At 31.5% G+C, this 23,030-nt stretch overlaps 1 protein-coding gene across 1 annotated transcript in view; it reads left to right on the forward strand.

Moving 5' to 3' along the window:
* Positions 1-22,827, forward strand: part of LOC145276995 (electron transfer flavoprotein subunit alpha, mitochondrial-like) — a 163,348-nt gene extending 140,521 nt beyond the window's left edge. The window contains exons 9-10 of the mRNA XM_080128573.1: positions 15,522-15,668; positions 22,569-22,827. Coding sequence (XP_079984699.1) covers positions 15,522-15,668; positions 22,569-22,607 — 186 coding nt within the window. The 3' untranslated portion in view covers positions 22,608-22,827. The remainder of the gene's footprint in view (positions 1-15,521; positions 15,669-22,568) is intronic.
* The last annotated feature ends 203 nt before the right edge of the window (positions 22,828-23,030 follow it).

Consider the following 23,030-nt stretch of genomic DNA (forward strand, 5'->3'; position numbering starts at 1 on the left):
TAAATGATTCAAAAGTTGAGAATACATCCATGCTTAATTCAAAATTACTCTGGGAGCCAGGGTCTTGCTTCTGTTGCAATATGGACAGTCACTTTGGCATTGAATAGTTATAGCACGTGTTGTAGGTGTGATACTATAAGACAAACCCTTATCTCTACAGACACAATCCCAAATTAAGACTAGAAGGCAAGTAAAGAGTTAAGTTTTGCTTCATTAAAATGTCAACTGCTTACATGAGCTGGCAGACCGTTGCCATGCTATATAGGTGTAAAACTTTGAGAGGAAACAGATTTCAACAGAATACAGAAAAACCTTAGCATAAAGATTGATGCAATTGATAAAGTTATCTATAATATAAATCTCCCATATCTGTTTAAATGTTTGTATGTATGCCTGAAACTTTTAATAGAGGCATCGGATTTTTATGAAATCGGTATCATTTTGGAGTTTGACCCTTCCAGCAATAAATATAAAAAGATTGCCTAAAAACATTAATTTCTTCACCCTCAATTGGACACTTTTCTACAAGAAATGGTCGCTTTTTTCGCTGATATTTTCGAAAGTCATCCCCTCTTTTCAATTGACTAGCCTTAATTTAAACCTTCACCACTTTCAGTTTTGTGATGGACGCAATGGCAAAGACGTCATATTTTTTTTTTTTTTTTACATTCTTTTCATCTTCCGCAGTATGGGTTTGAGCCTACATACCTACTACCCTTCCTTTTTTTTGTTTTGTTTTGCTCAACACACCTCCAAACCCGGGCAATGCCAGGCACCCAGGCTAGTTAAGTAATAACAGTTTTTGATATTGAAATGTAAATTCCTGCTATTAATAAAAAAATTTTAAAAATGATTATTAAAACTTTTACCTGGTCATGGCTAACAGAATGAGATCAATCTGTCTCGATAGATTAAATAAATGGTTCAGTTCGAAATTCTGTATCGAATTCTAAGTTCAACATAAAAATTCCTGAGTTTGATAGATGGCTCTGAAGAAATTTGAAGATTACATCATCTGAACATTGTGTGAATGATAGACAAGATGAGGACAGTAGTCCAAATAATATAAACTGATAGAAAATGTTATCTTATATTTCATTTTATGATATGTCTTGGAATAAATGTTTTATCTATAAAGTAGCAATACACATGAAAAAATTCAAATATCTTCAAATATCCCAATAATGGCAAACATTGAAAGCTTGATAGTCTAAAAATAATCTTTAGAAATTTTTTAAACATGATTAAAAATAAGTTATCACTATTTTTGTGCATCATATGTGGAATTTTTTCCCTCTTTAAAACTGTATGCAATTTGTCGCATGTTTTTTTTATACTACTTATTAAGTGAAAAATGTTATACCTTTGTTAAAACGCAAGATTAAGCAACAAAATTTGTATTTTTATGCAAGGAATCAGAATATCCTACTGAAAGTTTCCAGAAATTAACCTAATGGTTTATGCCATTCTAGTGTTTTAGGACAGTTAATCAATTTATTTTTCTATGGAAGATCTTGTGCATTCTTATAATTGTCTTATTTTATGTAGAATACACAGATACTACACTCTTAAAAAGTAGATTTTTGCACTGAGAACATCTAATTTATTATGATGCATTAATTCAATTTCCACATTTATATGCATTAATTTGCATATTAATGAATTAGCTGCCCTAAAAAGATTTTATAAAAAGACCAAAGGTGAGAGGACAGGGGTCAAGTAAGTGGTTGGCAGAATAAGACGCATGTAAAAAGTCATACGCATGCTGAAAATGTTTTTTTTCTAATTAGATCGCACATATTTGGATGAAAATCGTGTTTCTCTTTTTTTTACTAGGTGATCACTGCTTATAAAGGCCCAGGGGCTACTTGGAGTCTGGTTTAATTATATAAGAGGATGTCTCAACAATAACCTTTTTACATTAGATTTGTAAATAACCATGTTATAATCAGCTTGAAAGCAACCCCATGGTATTGTGTTCCACAGATGGAAACTTCTAGAAAAGGAGATCATGGAATTTTTGTTTAGTTTTAGGCACTGATAGAGAGTACAGGAAATTGACAGTTGTTATAGCTAGATGTTGCAAATTTTTTGAATAGATTGAAGCTTATTTGAGCACCTGCCATAAAAATAAATTCGAAATGCCTCTCCTGTGAAAAAGGAAGTAAGGAGGTGAAAAAACGTTTGCCAATGAGATGTTGAAGACGGTTTTATATCCTATCAAGGTAGGAAAGACTGTTCTGAGCAAATCATCTTCAAATGTGGCCTAAGTTTTGTATAAGTACAAAATTGTATTGGGAATGAAATACTTTCTGGAGTGGTAGAATGATCCAACCATTTTCCCAGTGACTTTGATTTAAAAATTAAGCATGAAAGAGAAGAATAATACTGACAAAAACAGTATTTGAAAATTAAGTGTGGCAGTCTTTTGATGCATTTAAAAATTGCTATTTAAAATTGAATCATAACAGATTGACCAATGTTCTATTTCAAAATAGAGTGTGACAGATGGATAATCAATGCCTTTTAGAGATATAGGCATATTTAAACTTGCTCTTTCAAATTTAATCCTAAGAAGATGGACAAAAGCAAGCTTTTATAGAGATGCTTGTATACCTTAAAAAAAAAAAAAAGAGAAACAAATCAGAAAATCATGACGCTATTCATTAAAGAGATAATTTGTTTTAGCATTGATCTTTTGATTCTTTGAATATTTAATGATCTTCTCTTCTCGGAGAATCTCCAACATTGATAGGCTCATCTGCTTCTCTAGTTTTATCCTATTCATTGCTTCTTTTTTTTTTTTTTTTTTTTTTTTTTTTTTTTTTAGACCGTGTACAGTATGAAATAATTTATGAATCTCAGCTACTGCTGCTCTTATTTTTACTCTTTTATTTTATTCTGCAAAGGATTAAGTAATTCATGGAAACCCTTTAAAGGGTTTAATTAAAACTTTTTCTTTTTCGTGTTTCAAATAAAATACCATACTATATTAAATACATTTATGGAGTAGGATTAATGATAAATGAAGTGTGGGGGGGGGGGATTCATTTTAATGTTTTACTTGAATATTTTACATTTCATTTTCCTGCATCACACAAAAAAATCTATTCCTAATTAATCTTAATTAATATTTTAATCATTAATATAATCGCCTTTTCTAATTAGTGTAGCAGTTTTGTAGTGGTTATTGCCACATGTGTTGGGGTTGTCATGTTTTCTTGCATCACATTGGATGAATCTTATGGAAAGTACAAAAGGATGATTAGTGGTTGCAATAATGTTTGAACGGGGATACTTGATTTCTAAGTTTGGAACTCAATTTCACTAGTATTTTCAAGAATTGGCTACACAAGAAGTGTAGTGGAATTATTGGCAATTTGTGAGAAGATAACAAATTTATGTGCAAGAAGTACAAGACAATGAAAATGAATAAGAATTCGGATGTGAAGAAAGTATATCTGGATGACTAGGCTATTAAGGTTGTTTACAAATTTTGTTATCTGGATGACTAGGCTATTAAGGTTGTTTACAAATTTTGTTATCTGGATGACTAGGCTATTAAGGTTGTTTACAAATTTTGTTATCTGGATGACTAGGCTATTAAGGTTGTTTACAAATTTTGTTATCTGGATGACTAGGCTATTAAGGTTGTTTACAAATTTTGTTATCTGGATGACTAGGCTATTAAGGTTGTTTACAAATTTTGTTATCTGGATGACTAGGCTATTAAGGTTGTTTACAAATTTTGTTATCTGGATGACTAGGCTATTAAGGTTGTTTACAAATTTTGTTATCTGGATAACTAGGCTATTAAGGTTGTTTACAAGTTTTGTTATCTGGATGACTAGGCTATTAAGGTTGGTTATAAATTTTGTTATCTGGATGACTAGGCTATTAAGGTTGTTTACAAGTGTTGTTATCTGGATGACTAGGCTATTAAGGTTGTTTACAAGTGTTGTTATCTGGATGACTAGGCTATTATGGTTGTTTACAAATTTTGTTATCCGGATGACTAGGCTATTAAGGTTGTTTACAAGTTTTGTTATCTGGATGACTAGGCTATTAAGGTTGTTTACAAATTTTGTTATCTGGATGACTAGGCTATTAAGGTTGTTTACAAATTTTGTTATCTGAATGACTAGGCTATCAAGGTTGTTTACAAATTTTGTTATCTGGATGACAAGGCTATTAAGGTTGTTTACAAATTTTGTTATCTGGATGACAAGGCTATTAAGGTTGTTTACAAATTTTGTTATCTGGATGACTAGGCTATTAAGGTTGTTTACAAGTTTTGTTATCTGGATGACTAGGCTATTAAGGTTGTTTACAAGTTTTGTTATCTGGAGAAGGTACTGGTGCTAGTCTTATTGCCAGAATTAGGAGTGTATGGAGTAAGTTCAGGGAACTTATGTCATTACTAACCAGCAGAGCATTACTACTGTCAAGTATGTGAACACAGTGTGATGTCTGGATGTGAAGTTTGAAGATATGCATAATGTGAGAATGATACAATGGATAGTTAATGTGTCTTAAAAACAATCTTAGATCTGATGACCAAAGAGATTAATATAAAAAGATGTGTGTGTGTGCAAAACAGGTGATTTTAATGATATGGTCACATTAAAAGAATTGATGAGAGTTCTTTGATTTGTAAACATGCACTGTATTGTTCATTTTCACCAGGATTTGACGTCCCCTGCAGATTTTTTGGTCTAAATGTGGTGATGGTGGTGGGGGGGGGCAAATACTGAACTTAGTCATTTTTTTTTAATACCTTGTTCACTGTGCACTTACGGGGGACCATGCATGCTTCACTTGTTTTAGATTACGATCAAAATGGTGTACCTGTTCTGTCTTTTGTTGGAAGAGGGAAAATCATTCTTGACAGGAAAAGAGGAGGGGGAGGTGATAGAGAGGAAAGATGGAGAGAAAAACAAAGAAGTTTTAAAAATAAACCCGCTATAGATATATTTTTAACTCTTCTATTTTATTGTCCATGTCCCTTGGGCAATGCCAGGTAGCTATGCTAGTCTAAAATAAGACTCACAATTTGGTTTGTCAAGCTTAAATTTGAAATTACAATTTCATTGCTACCATGTATAGAATGAATGGATGCATCTTAAGAACACCTATTTTTATGAAAACAAATTTCATTTGAGGTTGTATAAGAAGCACGTTTTTATAAGAACGAAACTAAAAAAAACAAAACGTTTTTAAAGTGTCATTTGTTCACTTTATTGTAGAAATCTGTCATTTTGAAAATTCTTTGCCGACATAGTTTTCAACTCATTCCAGAGTTTATACGTGTTTATCTTTAAATTGATCATTTGGCGCTGCCTCTGGCATTATTTCTTTCAACACAGTGTTTATCAATCACAATTCAAGTCAGCTTTTAAATAAAATCATTTTTATTTTTCATGTTCAAAATAAAAAAAACAAAACTTGTGAATGAAATCACTTGATGCTTGTTGACTGGATAATAATTTGAAAGTTGCAATAATCGTTATTAACAGTTTGAAATACATTTATAACAAACAAAAATGGTTGCAGACTTGTTTGTATTTTGGTAAATTGGGCCGAGGTAAAGTGCGTGGGTGACTGATTTTTCAAGATTTTTTTTTCCTTTCGGTATTTTCTTAGTTGTATATTTTAATGCATCATTATGTGAAATCATCAATTTGTCTGATCATTTGCACACACATACACACGTGGCATAATTAAGTGGCCAGTTGGGGAGAGCAAAATGTTTTTCACTGCTTGACTAACCCAACGTTTGAGAGGCAGAGTAGAATCTTGATTAACACACGGATATGTATTTTGTATAAAAATCAATTTCAAGAGAAATATATATATTTGTATATATTATATTCTGCACTACGAAACGGGTGCTGTCAAGAATTCAATATTTTAACATGCTAAAAGAAATAAGCGCTAAGATAAACACCATCTTAAAATTTGGAATATCGACATTTTATCATTTATATATATACTAGCATTTCAGCCCCGCGTTGCCCGAGTGTTTGGAGGTGTATGTTGAGAAAAAAAACAAAAAAACGATCAATTTTTAAAAATCTTGACCCCTATTATGCCCCCTTAAAATTTATTGTTTTGGACTCAAATCAAATTAAGTTAGATCCATCTCCAAGGAACCTATATCTAAAATTTCAAGTGTTTAGACCCAAAATTGGCGGAGGAGTTTGGTAGAGTTCTCAAAGGTTTAATCGTTGAACTTTGACCCCTTAACAGCCAAATTTCTGGCCGAAAACGAATTACGAAGATCTTCCCAAATCTCCATACCCTGTATATCAAATTTCGAGCCTGTAGACTGAAAATTGACAGTTATTATGTAGGGAAATGTATACAGACAGACACTTTCCTTTTTATATATATAAATATTTTTAACTATTATATGATTTTAATAAATAAATAAAAATGTAAATATATAAGTAAAGTACTAATAATAGTAGGGGGTGATAAGTTGTATAATGGATTCATCTGAATCGTATGAATACAACTGACTGGTAAATTAGAAAAAATATATCCTTGCTGCTTCAGCTGCTTGTGGACCGGATATGTAAAGTACCAGTCAACAATCCATTCTTTACAATCAGCCCGACAGGTGTAGGGCCAGGAAGTGGCCCAGTACCTGTTGGACTGATAAGGTATGCTGTGTGGGTACCCTTCCAGGTCTTGCCATCTGTCTTTCTGGTGAAGTAAGTTCATTGCTTATTGCCTGAGGCATCCCGACTGAGGAATGCCAATGAAGATGCTCAGACAATTTTTGCTAAGTAAGAGCACCTCTTCTTTAGAGGAGATTGCTTGATGCCCCACTTTCCTGACCTTGTGTCACATAATGCTGAGGTAGGCAGCATTTAAATACATATCCATTTTGAATCTGGAGACAAGGATGAGTGTCACAAGTAAGGAAGACATTTTTTTTGATAGCATGAATAGGTTAGCCAAATGAATCTGGAGCAAGAAACTTTGGAACATTTTTGTTTTGTTCTTGTGATTAAGGGTTTAAGGGTGGTGTTTGATCAACACTGCTGGTGAGCCATGATTTAATATACTGTTTTGTTTTTAAATCCCCGAAACAGTGTTTCATGGTAAGTAGACAACTTATGATCCCTGAAATAACATTAGTACTATTGTGAATTTGAGAAAGAAAGTTGATACAGCGATTGCAGGTGATTAAATGACTTACTGACTAAATAGTTTTTCAATGAATAATAAAAAAAAATATAAAAATTAAATGTTTTTAGTCACGTGCAAGCGACTCTATAAGTCACTCCGTCGGTCTGTCTGTAACACTTTTGTGCTTGGCCTTTTTGGTTAAGATCAAAGGTCTGTTGTTAATAGATGCTGTTCTTAGCTTTTTAAGCTTTTCTTGGCCTTTTGGCCAACATCAAAGTGTAGTATCTGTTATTACTACATGCTGTACTTATTATGATATAAAGTGGAGGATCACTTTTCTGTATTAATTTAATGTAAAATGATCACCCACTTTACAACCAGTCGGTCCCAAAGCCATTCAAGTCATTCTCCAGATTATTCAAGTTGTTTTTGAAGGATTCCAGTTATTTTTTAAGCATTCAAGTCATTCTTAAGGTCATTCAATTCATCCTTAAGTTCATTAAAGTCATTCTAAGTCATTTACTTTTTATTTATTTAAGTCATTTCAGCCCATTTTTCCGTCATTTTAGTTTATCTTTAAGAATTTCATGTCAATCCTACATTCACGCATTCATTCATTACACGAGAGCACGCGACTAATGGCTATCAGCCTTGTTTTATATAGTTTTAAAGGTTAAAAAACTTCTAAGACTATATATACTATCCGAGGATGACTACAATTAATGTCTTGAACAGAAGTTTTGTGCCAGTTTTATGATCGTTTATAAAGATCAAAATCAAGATATGATATTAAATCTTATGTTTAGAACCCCGATTCTAATTTTGCTCAAAATTCAATACATCAGTTTGATTCTAGAAAATGTCCAAAATTTAATGCTTCAACATAAAAGAAATTCAAAGATTCAGTCAATCTTGATTAATTGATATCTAATCTCTATGGAACAAATTGAATGTAAATCTGAAATATTTACATTTTCTGTCTATTATGCCCCCCCCCCCAAATCTTTCAAACAAATTTGGTGAATATTTATTAATTGGTGCCTGATACTATTAACATTTTACAAATATCAAAAGTATCTGAATTTTCACGATGAACCTCTATCCTCTTTTTGCCCCAAACTAAATTAAACTAGTGCGACCTGTGGAAATTCCACAACAGACTCTTTCATATGTAATACATTGATGTTGGCATTCTGTGAATGTTCAGCCTAAATGGAGGGACGTCTGGTGGAGCCCGGTTGTAAAATATGCTTAAATTTTAATTTATGCAGATTTCATTCATATTATTATGCAGTCGATTTTCTATCGATTCTTATATATTATAAATTTGTGATTTCAAAAATATATCCTTATGACTTGGGTGCATAAGCTTGAATTGAAACCGAAACCAAAACTTATGAAGAAAAAAAAATGTATAACTTGACTTCTTTCAACCAAAACCAAAACTAATAAATAATTTCACCAAGAATTTTTCATAAAAAAATAGATGACTTGAATACCATCAGCTATAATCGAAACCAAAACTTATGAAGAATTGTTGGTAAAATTATTTATTACAAGAAATGGAAAGTCATAACAAACGAGTCCCTCAGAATAAAAAAGATGTAAGCATGACATAGAAAATAACACACACGCTATTGTATTTTAAACTAAATAAAGCATAATTTTTACCTTTTAAACTTAGCAGCTGTTTTCGAAAAGTTATTATGATCAGTTTATTAGGTTAAAAGTGAATCGTCTACATACATGTATCTGTTTCTAATATTTATATGTTGGCAATATCTTTTCATATAAGTTAAAAGATTAATGTAGACAATCTTAAGTATGTATGAAATAGTATATGTATGTATATGTCTATTATTCTCTCTCTCTCTCTCTTTATTATATAATCATTCATTGATAAGATTGTGTATTTACAATTCTGACCATTAGTTTTATAAAAAACATTAAGAAAAAAAACTTCGAATATTACCAGCGTAAAGACATAGTAAAAAAACAAAAAAAAAACAAAAAAAAAAACAAGCCAAGGCAAAAACCTTGATGAAATTTCATTTCCTATTTGTTAGCTACAAGTCATTCTAATTTCACTTCATTGGCCTTTGAGTTATGGACATTCAAAATATGTGTTTTTTTTGTTTTTTTTATACTTTTAATTTATATTTTATTTTCCTTGTGTTTAAAGAGTGGACAAACAAATCAAATTCGAATGTTGATAGCTGCTTCTGTTCATTTCCGATGTAATCTTTTTGCAATTTTAGACTTGAGCTTCTAAAAAGATTTTTTTAAGCAAAGGATTGGTGGATGTGTTTGCGCACAGAAAAATGTGTAAAAGAAGTAAAATATTGATACATCTATGTACATATGTACGATTTATATACATATATATATAACAAATAAATGAGAAAAGTTTATACTTCAAATTTCAAGATGTCGACCATCTTAACATTTATTCCTTTAAGTATGTTCGCATGCACAATTTTTGACAGCACCTATTTCATAGCACAAAATCATTCATTTAATTATTATATCAATCAATTAAACTGAATGAATGATTTTGCACTACGAAACAGGTGCTGTCAAGAATTGTGCATGTCAACATACTTAAAGGAATAAATGGTAAGATGGTCAACGTCTTCAAATTTTAAATATAAACGTTTCTCATTTATTTGTTATTTGCTCTGTAATTACATTGCACTTCACAAATTGAAGGATTGGTATAAATAAAAGGTGATATATAATTGAAGAAACATATTTCCACACACACACACACACACATAATGTGTGTGTCTTTAATCTCCAATGAAACTTTGTAAAGTTTTTTTTTTATTATTAGTCATATAGTCAAACCCAACATACATACACTAATGATATTCACCCTAGGCAAGTTTAACTGGTTACCACTGTAGAAGGAATTTTCATGGTTCACTAGTATATCAAGGTAAAGTAATATGACAATGTTATGTTTTTACAGTTCTTACAGGGAGTTATTGACGTCCTTCTACATAGTCACTCATCTGATACTGACCAGACTCAGCATTGCTCAACTTCAGTGATCTAACGAGAACTTATGTGTCAACATGATTATGCCGTACACAATCAAAAGAAAACAGTGATTAATATGAGGTGATCTAACACATGATGTAATATGTATTCTAATTCAATTTATCTTGTTACTAGGAGGAATAGTCACTCTTATCCCATTTTTGAAATTAGCAAGCAAAAAGAAGTGTTGATGGGATGAAATATAAGTATCAATGAAACTAAATTGTCTTTTTTATGAAAACGCAGATGAATACGGGCAAAGCCGATGTTGATATGTAGCTTCTAGTTTGGAAGTTATACAAATAATATATATATATATATATATATATATATATATATATATATATATATATATATATATATATACATATATGTATGTATGGTGATGGTTGCAAACCCGTGTTTGAGCTTTACTATTGTTTGATTATTTGCTAATGTGTCATGAAAATGCTGTAAGAGTAACATCTTAAAGATCTTAAACAATACCAGTACATAAATATTTTTAAAGAGAGGAAATACTTTTCACAGAACTAGTTCAATTCTTTAAGTGACTACCAACCTGACCCAAAAAGAGAAAGTCTACATCATTGGAAGCAACAGTCACTGCATGTGTTATGTCAAAGTTGTTCTTATCGATACCTATTTTAACAAAGGTTGATCATTTCTATGTCCTGGTACATATGCTTGCCTAATTTCAATTCTAAGGGAAATAAGGTCCCCCTTCCTTACAAAAAAAAATATATAGTACCAGGGCTGGAAATCTGTAGTGAAACAAAGGTTGCACAATTTCAGTATCTTTCCTGAGCTGGTATTGCTTGAATCCAGTAGCAATAAGTCAAAGACTTACTAAAAACAATGCTGGGAGTTATTACAGAGTTTTTCTTCTCCAAAACTAATTTATACAAATCAAGGCTTAAGAGAAATAGTCAAAACTGTTACAAATAATAATCTCAATAGAGATGTATTTCCACCTTCAGGGCACATATACTGCAAATTTACATTCCATCTATTTGTGTAATTGTCTCTAATATTTATCCGTCTGATGATTTGTGTGATTGCAGCATCGGCTATACACAATGTAACATGTATGATGTTTATGGAAAAAGTATAGATAAAAATTCTTCCATATTTATAAACAAATAAAAAAACAATCATAATTATAGACTTATTTTTTGTGGAATGTAATTTTACAGTGTGTACATTATTTATCTCTCTCGCTCTCTCTCTCTCTCTCTATATATATATATATATATATATATAAAATCATTTGCACTGTATTTTTTTTAATCAATTTTGATTTATTTATATATATATATATATATATATATATATAAATGATGTACAATGTTTGTAAGAAGGCCAAAAGCTGTTGAATAAATCCTAATCATGTTCTATGCTTATTTGTTTGTTGTAGACTTGCTTATTTGATCGAAGTTTAATTTCCTCAACTTTTTTGTTTACTCTCTTCCATCCCTCTTCCATCCCGCATTTTCTGCTGATCAAAATTGCACCTCTCTTTCTCTAATGGCGCAAACATTTTTCACACATCATTTATGTGTGTACACATGCTCAGTTTTGTAATTCTGCTCTGTGCGTCTTTCTCGATGGAAAACTAATTTCGAATTTGCATAAATCCATCTTCTCTCTCAGTAGGTAAATATCTACGAGTAAAATTTAATTTATTTTTTTTTGTGGATACGTCTTCATCTGAGAGGCATCGTCTGTCAAGTTCTCTCACTTAAGTTTCACAAATGGATTCGGATTGAATTATACATCTTTGTTTTAGATCCATGCAAGCGTCACTATTTTCATTGGTCTCTCATGCTTAAGTTTGAAATAACATTTTTGCCAGTCTTTTGTGCTTAAGTTTGAAATAGCATTTTTGCTAGTCTTTTGTGCTTAAGTTTGAAATAGCATTTTTGCTAGTCTGTTGTGTTTAAGGTTGAAATAGTATTTTCGTTGCTAACTACACCAATTGAATGTATGATAAGCTCTCTGTGTTGCTCTTCTCTCCTATTCTCATATTGTTTGTTTATTCTTCCAGTGCCTTTTTTCTTATCAATATTTCATAAAGTCTCAGGGTACTTTTCACAGTCACTTCGGTTATAGAACTCTGTATAATTACAGAATAATATTGGTAAAATAAAAGGAAAAAGTCAATTATGTAGTAATTTATTTCATATGACAGGATCTAAAATTGAACAATTTGATTTCGCTCCTGAAAACAGAGTTTATATCCAGCCCCCCCCCCCCCTTCCAAAGAAAAACAAAATGAGCAAAAAAAAAAACAAGGAATTTTTTTCCTAGGAGTAAAACAATAAAATGTGGAAGGGGAAATAGTTGTATTATTTTATGAGACATATATTTTGTTATCTTTCATGGTGACTAAGCTATAGTTTTTTCATATATAACAATTATTCGCATTTTCTCTTTTTGAGATATTATGTAATCACCCCATATATATGAAGTAAAGTCAAAATTTTCCCTAATCTTTGTTGTTGTTGAATAAAATAACTGCATACACAATTAAAATGAGCCCCCCATCCCTCCAAGTCTGATAGTCCAACTTTTCAGTTGTGCTTACATCAGAAACAGTTTTCCATGTGGATAGGACATCTCCAATAAAGACTTGGCATACTATGTAATTACAGTCCCTCTTGCTCTCATGCCTACACATTCTAATACATAACTTTTGAACATTAATCCCAATAGTTGTCGGATTTAGTCCATTCTGTCTGTTCAGATATTCAAAGAGCTTCCATAATGCAATATATTAAATTAATTTCTATTACTGGAAATTTAAATAAAACTAGATGCTCGCAACATTTTAATAACAATCTAATGTACATTTTACGAAAATGAAAACAAAGGTTTAAAAAATTACATGGAAACTTTTATAATACAATAAAATTGAAATTATTTTAAAATTGGAAAATTGAAGAAATTTATTCACTTCTGAATGATTTCCAATTATAATGCTTGCATCATTTTGAAAAACTGAATAAAAATTTTTTTTCAATCCAGGAAAGGTGATATTTAAAGACTGTTTTGCAAGTACAGAATCAAGTAAAATCAGAGAAAAAGAAAAAAACTTTGTCATCTGATTTGATAGATTCGCGACATTGATAATAAATGATATTCAAAGTTCAAACGAAGAGTGCCAGTTTCCTTTTTAAAAATAAATATCAAAGATTCCTTAGAGATTTCCAAAGTTAAATTAACATTTCCTTCTTTATTAAATGAAATGGAATTTTATATTGCAAAGAATCACCGTTTCAATAAAGTTGCAGTTCACGTCATAATGAAATGCAAAGGAAAATAATTTGATATGGCAAGAAATATTTAGAGTAGTCCGCTTGTAGCATCAAAAACGATGGCATACGTTTCTCCATTGCTTTCCGACTTTTATAATTAAAGTCATTTGAATAACATTATCTTGTTTACAAACGATTCTAATGCTGCAAGTTAGCTGCTGCTTATTGTTAAACATTATTCATTCATTTTATATGAATCAGATGATTATTGTTGGCATTTGTTTCCCTCCGATATCTGTCTAGTTAAATTTTTTTCTAGAAAGACATTGTGGGAAGGATCATATGAAGGTTGCCAACATCTCTAAATGAACTTGTTTCTGTGAAATAAACTGGATTAGAACTTGGCACACCCAGGTTGTCAGTCCGTGTCATTAATTACTTAGCAACCATCATTTCCCTGTTGCTGCTTGATTTGATGTTATTAAGAAAACAAACAGATACACAGAACAGCATAAACATTCTACCACAACAAATTATACATCTAAATATAGATAGATTTTTCCAAAAACATCTTTTGTAAATATTGCGAAAGAAAACCAAACTCGTGTTTCTTAATTTTTATTATATAATTACATTTATAATGAGAATTACTTTATAATGAGGATGTAGTTAATTGTAGCCGTTGAGCGACACGTCCATTGAATGTTGCTCCCACAATATCAACTGTCCGAATACAAGGGACATAACTCTGCTTTCCAAAGAGTACATAATCTCAATCAAGATAACAAAGGGTAAAGAATTACTTCTGTTACAAATACAAAACGTTTAATCATTAATCTTTTAGATAGAAGTTTGCTGCCATCTTACGACAAACAATATTAATACTTCAGTCAGCTGATGCTTGCATTCACATAAATGTATACCGAATTAACGTCCCCCCCTAGTGATATACAAAGCAGTAGTTATCTATATATACATGCATACAACTACACACCATCTGGCGGCTATTAATCTAGCTGGAAGTATTCTTAAATGTGTAACTTTACATGATTTTAATATAAATCTGTTGTAACATTAAAACATTAATTTTCATTTAAATTACCTTCCTTGAAAACTAATGAAAATATTTTAAGAATGGTTCTGATAATTTATCTTTTTCTTTTATTGAATAACTTTAATGACTGTTAATATTGATAAAACTATTGCATAGGACATTTGAACAAGAAAATTACAAATGAATAACTGTAAACATTTTTTTTTTTTTACACGGTGGTCACCACTTATCAAGGCCCGGAAGCCACTCAGGGATAAGGGTTATTGCAAGTACAGTACATTAGTGTGGAGATTTAATGAAGTGTTTACTTAAGAGGGCGGTTCATTAGGAATTTGTTAACATTGGACTTGAAGACATCCAAGTTGTAGTCAGGTTAAATTGTTTAAAAATAGTTATATAAATTAGCCATACAAATAGTTGTGTTTGTGTCTTTTCTCTCAACTATATATACTGTATTGAAGGCTGTTATCTATAATATAAATCTCAGCTGTCTGTTTAAATGTATGTATGTATGGTTGTATGTCTGCCTAAAACTTTAAACAGAGGCGACGGATTTTTATGAGATTGGTATCGTTTTGATGCTTGACAAATATCGAAAAATTGGCTGAAAACATTAATTCCTTCACCGTCAACTAAACACTTTTGTACCAGTAGGGGGTCGCTTTTTTCGCCGATATTTTCGAAAGTCATCCCCTCTTTTCGATTGACTAGCCTTCATTTAAGTCTTTGCTACTTCCAGTTTGGCGATAGATGCAACAACAGACTACCTACTTACTACCACTTTTTTTTTTTTTTTGGCTCACACTCCTCCGGGCAACGCCGGGCACCCAGGCTAGTATTATATAGTTAAATAATGGTGAGTCATTTTAATGGTAATTTAAATGTTATGAAAAAAATCTTTCACCTTTATTTAGATATAGATATTGAAATATAACTTTAACAGGTATTATTATAATAAAGACAAAATTACTGGAATGGTACAGAATTTCTACAGAATGGTCAGTTGAAGGTTCTGCCTTTTCTTTTGTTTTCAGGATTTGTACATGGCTGTTGGAATCTCTGGTGCCATTCAGCATTTGGCAGGCATGAAAGACAGTAAAGTGATAGTTGCTATTAATAAAGATCCAGATGCTCCAATTTTCCAAGTGTCGGACTACGGACTTGTCATGGACCTTTTTAAGGTAAGCAAAGTGGTTTTACTGCTGTTGATCAAACAATTTCATGAATTTGGATCTTTCTGAAATATTCATCCACTCAAAAATAATTGACTGTTTAAATTTTTGTATATAATGTCAGTTTGCATGTCTTAGTTGGATTATCTCTTTGTATGAATGAAATAATTCTAATTATTCTAGATCCAAATAATTCTGTCAAAGAGCTTAATCAAAATAGTGTGTTCAATCCTTGAAACTGAGATATAATGTTAAAGGTAGGTGTACAAAGTAAAACGATTAAAGTAAAAAAAAAAAAAAAGCGTAATAAATCTTAATTATAAAAATAGTTTGGACTTTTATCGTTTAACTACTCTATTAAAGAGAATGCATGTGATTTAATTGCAACATTCAAAATTATCAGACTTTTATACATCGAACACACTTTTTAATATCTTACCTGATGCTAGAAATCTCTACTTATATATAAAACACACTTTGTGTGTGTGTGTGTGTGAGGGTTTGTTTCCAATGGACTTTGAAACGGCTGGGTCATTTTTTTTTTTAATTAATGTACTTTATATGTCTGGGAGTGTTCTTAGATAAGTTTTGTATATCACAATGCCCTCGATAAGTATCAATAATTGAAAAGATTTGATTAAAGAAGGAACAATCCAATTTTGATCAGAGTTAACACTCTTATTAAACCTAACATCACAAGTACATTTGAGAAGTTTTATTACTGCATAAGCAGAAGTGTCAAGTGTATAAAATTAACTGTAGCTTTGATGAAACAGGGGCATGTTTAAAATGAATGTTCCTGTTTAGAGCACAATTAAACCATGATACTTGACTTTTGCATTTTAAACTTTAATTCAAGTCATTATATAAAAATAAGTATGTCAACAGTAGTTTCTCTGCAGTTTAATGTAGACTATAATGTATTGCAGACTAAGTCACTGCGGAGAGGCATGTGAAACTTCTTCCCGGTGCACTTGGATCCCCAACTACAGCACATAATCAATTGATTTAATTGAAAAATGGTCAATTTCAATCAATTTTAATGGCAATGAAAGTATTGGAACATTGTTAATCATCATTCAGTCCCGGGCAAGGTAAAATCTTCCTAGTTTATTGATAAAGATATAGTTTTTGAAATTTAGAGTTTTTTTTTCTAACAGAAAAATAATGCTAGTGTGGATACTTAAAAATAAACTGGATGAATTTATTGCTCATGCATGCAAATTATTTCCAACTATAAAAATCAGCAATTTTGGAAACAATTTTTTTTTTTTTTTCCCTTTGGAAAACGATTTCCCAACATGCGATACATTGTAAAGCTGATAAGTTTTTGTCTCTATTGTTACAGAAATGTTATTCAATTTTGTTTCAATTTTAAAATAAAAACTTTGCTGATATTGTTTCTGAATTTTTGAGATGGGGATTGATAATTTGTATTCCGACTACTGTTCTTGAGTGTAATTTTTATAATATTTTGGTCGATGTAACATCTGACCTTTTTACATCCGAGTGACACTCAAAATACAATTTCAAATTATTTAGGACTTCTATGGCTGATGGACCAAGAGCATGCTACCCCCCCCCCCCCGGATTAAATAAAGGGTTCCATTCAAAATTCCATGCAGATTCCTGAGTTGGACAAGATACACCTGAAGAAGGGATGAAAGTTACATCGATTGAAACATTATGAAAATAATACTCAAGCTAAGAACATTAGTCTGAAAACCTCAAATAATATCAATTCTTTATTGATAGTAAACTGAATAATAAAATGTATTTGATGAATGTTTTCAATAATTGATATAAGTAGTGAATAATTCATTGACTCGGTTTTATATGAATCTCTTTTATGAAAAGTAGACAATGATTTGATGTAATTCTGATTTTCAATTTATCAATCAATCAGCCTCTGTTGATTCTATTGGTTAATTCCACTCTCTTTATAAATGTAACCTTTGTATCTAATGATCTGTAATGATTTCTGAATATATGAGCAATATTGACTGGAACTGTCTAATAAGATGATTTATTTGAATGGTGGTCATTTATTTGGCAACATTTGGCACTTCTGTAGACTTAGATAAGAAATAAATTCCTTACTGTGATGTCCATTGGAAATATTGTGGTTTCTCTTTTGGATTAACTCTTTCCCCACCAATGTCAATATAAAGCAGACATTAAAAATTGGCCTAATGAATAAAGTCACAGACAGAATTAGCTTTGCTGAGATTAATCAGATGTTTGTGGTAATTTGCTCATTAATACTATGAGAAAAGGTGTGAAGCTACAATTTCCGCTTAGAATAAAATAGCAACTTCTGTTAAATTTATTGTATACAATTGTTGAATCTAAGTATTGTGTTTCAGTATTAAACAGCCCTAAACTGTATGAAAATTGCATTTTTTTAATCTGTGGGAGTGTATAGTAACTCCTTATTATTACTCCCAGGTCCATTCATATTCATCTGTTAGGGTTCCATTTAAAAGGTTAAATATATGTCATTTATAAACTATTTAAAATATGTCTACAAACAATTGTGTACAAAATATACTTGTTGTTTCAACCTATAATGATTTGCCAAATTTATTTGGCATTACATAATCATAATCCATAAAACCGATAATAATCTAACAAAGATGGACACGATGTAAAAGCCAATAACCAATTAAGATAAACAGAAATTTACACCCTTAAAAAAACATTTGAAAATATTAAAGACAGCGAACATCATTTTTTAAAATCAAAATCACTGGATTTGGTATTACATTATTGCAAAATGGTTGATATAACACAACTGAACACAAAACAATTAAACCAAATTACTGAAACTCGGTTGATCCTTTGTATATTTATCTAAAAAAAAGAAGAAAAAAAAAACGATTTTGAAATCTTAAGTAGGACGACCCTCTGGAGTGAATGTGGCATTATGGTGATTAAAGATTTGAGCTAGACAAATATTACGTATAGTGACAAGGATGACCGTAAACTCCTTCTCACATATTTGAATGGCCTTATGCCTAATTTGGTTCGAGGAATGTCTTTTCTTTTTTTTTTTTTTTTTTAATGAATAAATTTTTCAAAGTATTCTGATATTACACTTCATTTATTTGCCCTCAGTCAAAAAAGTCGACCTCTTTCTAAACTAAGGCAGTTTTTAGTATTGTTTTAATCCAGAATATCAGAGTAGATTTTCTCCACATTAGAAACTGAGCTTGTGTCTAACTCCGCTCTCATGAGGAGTCAAGCAAATAGAAAACCAAACATGATTGATATGCGATATGATGGGTTTATCTGCTATAAAAAAAAAAAAAAAACAAAGCAAAACAGCTCACAGTTTGCCAAAAATCAACATAATCATTAAAATACTGTGGATTAAATTAGACAATTGTATTAATATACATAATATTATAAAAATGAAGCAAATATCGATATAAATGTAAATTGAGTTTGTATTATTGTAAAGGAGAAACCTAAAGTGCAAAACCATTTTTTCTTAATCTAAATTAGATGTAAACAAATGATGTAACAATCGGCATTTGCCTCAAATAATTGTTAGGAAGATATGTTGGAATATTCAAGCAGTCTCTCTCTGCTCATTCCTACAAATGCCTATGTTCTATAGAGTTTGGGGAATTATGGCTCACAGCATGGGAACTCTTTACACAGAATTTTTTTCCTTGTGTAACAGCGCATATAAGCATGCGTGAGAGAATCAGCAGCTTGAAAAGATATTAGCAGCAGCAGCAGCTGTTAAAGAACTATGCAAATTAACAAGTGTATTCCAGCTTGCATCAAATGCAGGAGAGAAACATACACCACAAGGTTGAGGAGAGAAGCAAGTTGCATTCTGGGCAAGATGGACCTGTAAGGTTGAGAGCGAGAAAGCACTGACTAGGGCTGCTTGAAGTTGCGAGGAGAGAAAGACTTTTAAAAAATATCGTTCTAGGACAGAGACTTTCAAAAAAAGCATGTGTGTGTGTGCGTGAAGAGACTTTAGAAAAATAATGAAATGCGTCGTTTTGAAAGAACTACAAATGCATTTCATTTGCACTTTAAAAAAATGCTGAGTTGTATTTTTATTTCTGTTTGTTAGTTCCTGTGACGTTATACTTGTTCACCATTTTATTCCATATGCATGCATGTCTTTTGCTGACAGACGTTCACTCATCAAGCATAAGTGAAAAACTGACTTTTGGCCATTTATGTTCAGCAACTCTTGCAACTTCATGTCGCTTGTCTTGTCCTTTTCCATAAAAAACACCACACCACCTCTTGTCTTTTTTTCTGTTTTTGTCACGCTGGCAGCAAAAACTGACAGGAGTTTGGTAGGCAAAATTTTTTAAACAAATATATATACTTATACATAAATATATATATAGCAGGAGGTTTGTATTAATTTATTTATTGCGGACTATTATTCTCATCTTTATTAGTTGTTGTTTTCACAACGTTTCAACCAACTATTCCTCTGGCCTTCATCAGGTGGTAACCGCAATGGATAGGAACTTTGGATCTCTTAACAGCATTCTCAGCAATCACTGCCATTCGTAGTTGTTGCCATCTCACCACGTTTTTTGGCCAAGTAAGCCTCTGGCCAGCTTTGGGTAGGATTGAAACCGCTATCATCAGACAATGCTCCTCTGGAACCGTGGTGAGACGACAACAACTACAGATAGCAGTGATTGCTGAGAATGCAGTTAGGAGATTCGAAGTTCCTATCCGTCGCGGTTATCACCATATTTTCGTATATTGATTTATGTGATTAAATGAAGTAGTCATATGTATGTTTTTTCCCCCCCTGTTCCCATATCACAAATAAGGTAAATGTTTTACCTGGGCTAAGCTTATGTGCCTGATAGTCCAAAGACTCGAACTTTGAAGTCACTCTCTAGGAGGCTATCCTATCAGTAGATGCATAATACTAGCATGCTGTTATTGTCATTTAATGAATGTAGTCTGGACCTTACAGTAATGGGGCTTCTCAATGCTATATTATGAGTCCTGCTATAGCTTTTTTTCTTCAATGAATTGCAAAGATATTCCATTTACTTATTCACTATGTTTTGCTTTCAGTTAGAAATACATATTTTTTTGTTTTGTTTTTTTGTTTGATAGTTGTCTGTAAGCTGAATGCTTTTCTTCTAGAATTTACTATAAAATATTTCAGGTTTTTGTTAATATTCTTTATTGAGATGTTAAGAGCAATATATCTTCATATCACGTAGGCAAAAATCAATTATGAAGCCTGTTTTAATTTTACTGTTATGGTCGCAGAAATGTATGTAATTGTTTTTGTTCATTGGTTTATGGTAAGTTAAGTATTTTGTGCTCTATTTATTAGGACGTCTAGAAAATATAGTATTGTCGTATTTTTCATGTTTTAAATTTATAGAAAGTTTGATAATGTCTGTTTTTTTATTACATTTTCACCCCAAACAAGGCACAATGCCACTTTGGTGTAGGGGGCTACTGTCAGGGGAAACATCTACTGGGGTACTATGTAGGGATTAGGGCAGCGAGATGTTGGTTCATGTTGCACTTGAACTTATGCATGTCAGTACAGTTGGGGAAGCAGTGACCTGGAATGGAATTCCAAAGTCTAGCAGTTCTGGGGAAGAAACTACTGGAGTAGAAAGATTTTTTACATCTAGGGATCTCTACAGTGTGGGGGTGGGATTTTGCAGCTTGGCGGGTCTGTCGAGGGTGTTCACGTCGTGGGGGCACAAGTGCTTGCAGTTCTTCAGAGCATTCACCATTAAAATACTTGTAGAACAGGCAGAGGGATGCAACGTTTCGACGATGGGACAGAGGCTGAAGCTTAGATGCCAGTTTAGGGCCTATCAGATTTGCGACTCTCTTTTGAACCCTGTCAAGGAGCGACAGACTAGTAGCCGATGCACCAGCCCAAATATGACAGCAATACTCCATACATGGGCGAATAGTGGCCTGGTTTTCATACAATATCATTTATATTTTGTTTTGAGAGAGAACAAATAAGTTGTCGATGTCTTTAATGTGTGTACATACACATCATTATTATCCCAAATAAAATGGAAGAATAAAACAAAATCGTTTCCAGAAATGTCTCTATATCAAAACTAATAAATGTATTTACAGAATGAAATGTGAAGTCTTAGACTTTGAATGTCATTCGGAAAATAATATCTTTTTGCCTTTTATATTGAAACAGATTTTAATTGTCTCTTTTGTTTGGATTTGTTCCAATTTCAACATTTCTTTTCTTTATTCACTTTTATAATCTTTTATGTTCCAAATAAATATGGAGATATTGCTGGTCAGTGTCCTTTCTTAATTAAAGCGAAATAACTTTTTCGAGAACATGAATAGATATATTTCAAATATGTCTACTCCATCTGTGAAACAGACGAATGAAAATCCTACTTCAAGCTTATCTGTGACGACTGAATTAAAATGCTATTTCAAGCTTATGTGCAGCAGCCGATTCTATTTAAACCTCATGTGTGACTGACGGTAGAAAATGCTATTTCAAAGTTGTGACTAACGAATGAAAATGCTATTTCAATCTCACAAATAAAATTATTTCAAACTTAGGAAAATCAATGGATGAAATTGCTATGTCAAATTCATGTGCAATTGACAAATAAAAATGTGATTTCAAAATTAAACACGACATATCATCCAACAGGCAGATAAATGCATCCAGAATATGTTGCATCTATTCAATTTACATATTTAGTGAAGAAAACTTTAATTTACACTTAGTCGTGACCAACCAATCTATATAAACTTTCATAATGATGTAACTTTGCATGTAAATGTTCTTTTATTAACCATTTTTACCAATGTTTTTTTTTTTTTGCTGTTGATGCTTCTAACAATATTCTAATGCTTATCCTTTTGTGTTTTTTTTTTGTTTTTGTTTTTCAGGCTGTTCCTGAAATGACGGAGATGATAACAAAAAGTTAATCAAAATTTTGTGGATTTTTATTGCCAATTGGACATCTTAAATGTCATCTTTTAAGTCATCACCTCAGAAAGTAGACCAAAAAGATGAAAGGCACTTCAGAAATTTTAGATGTATTTTTTTCACTGATCATTTACAAATGATTTAATAAAATAACTTTAAATTAGATTTTGATGTTTTAAAATAATTTTCTACAATCAAAAATAAACTATTCCAAATTCATTGCTTTGTTTTTGTTTCCAGGATAACTTGAAAAACTGTGCATAGCTTTTTCTTTCTTTTACTAACTGGTTATTGTAAATTCTTTGAGAGACATGAAATTTAAGGTACTGATGCACTTATTGATCTGCACAATTTTTAAACAGTATTTTCAAGTTTAATTACATTTTTATGATATCTGTTTTTATTAAATTGTAAGGTTAAAG

This window comes from Euprymna scolopes, chromosome 5 (genome assembly GCF_053919585.1).
Source record: "Euprymna scolopes isolate OS-2025 chromosome 5, ASM5391958v1, whole genome shotgun sequence".
Taxonomy (NCBI): Eukaryota; Metazoa; Mollusca; class Cephalopoda; order Sepiida; family Sepiolidae; genus Euprymna; species Euprymna scolopes.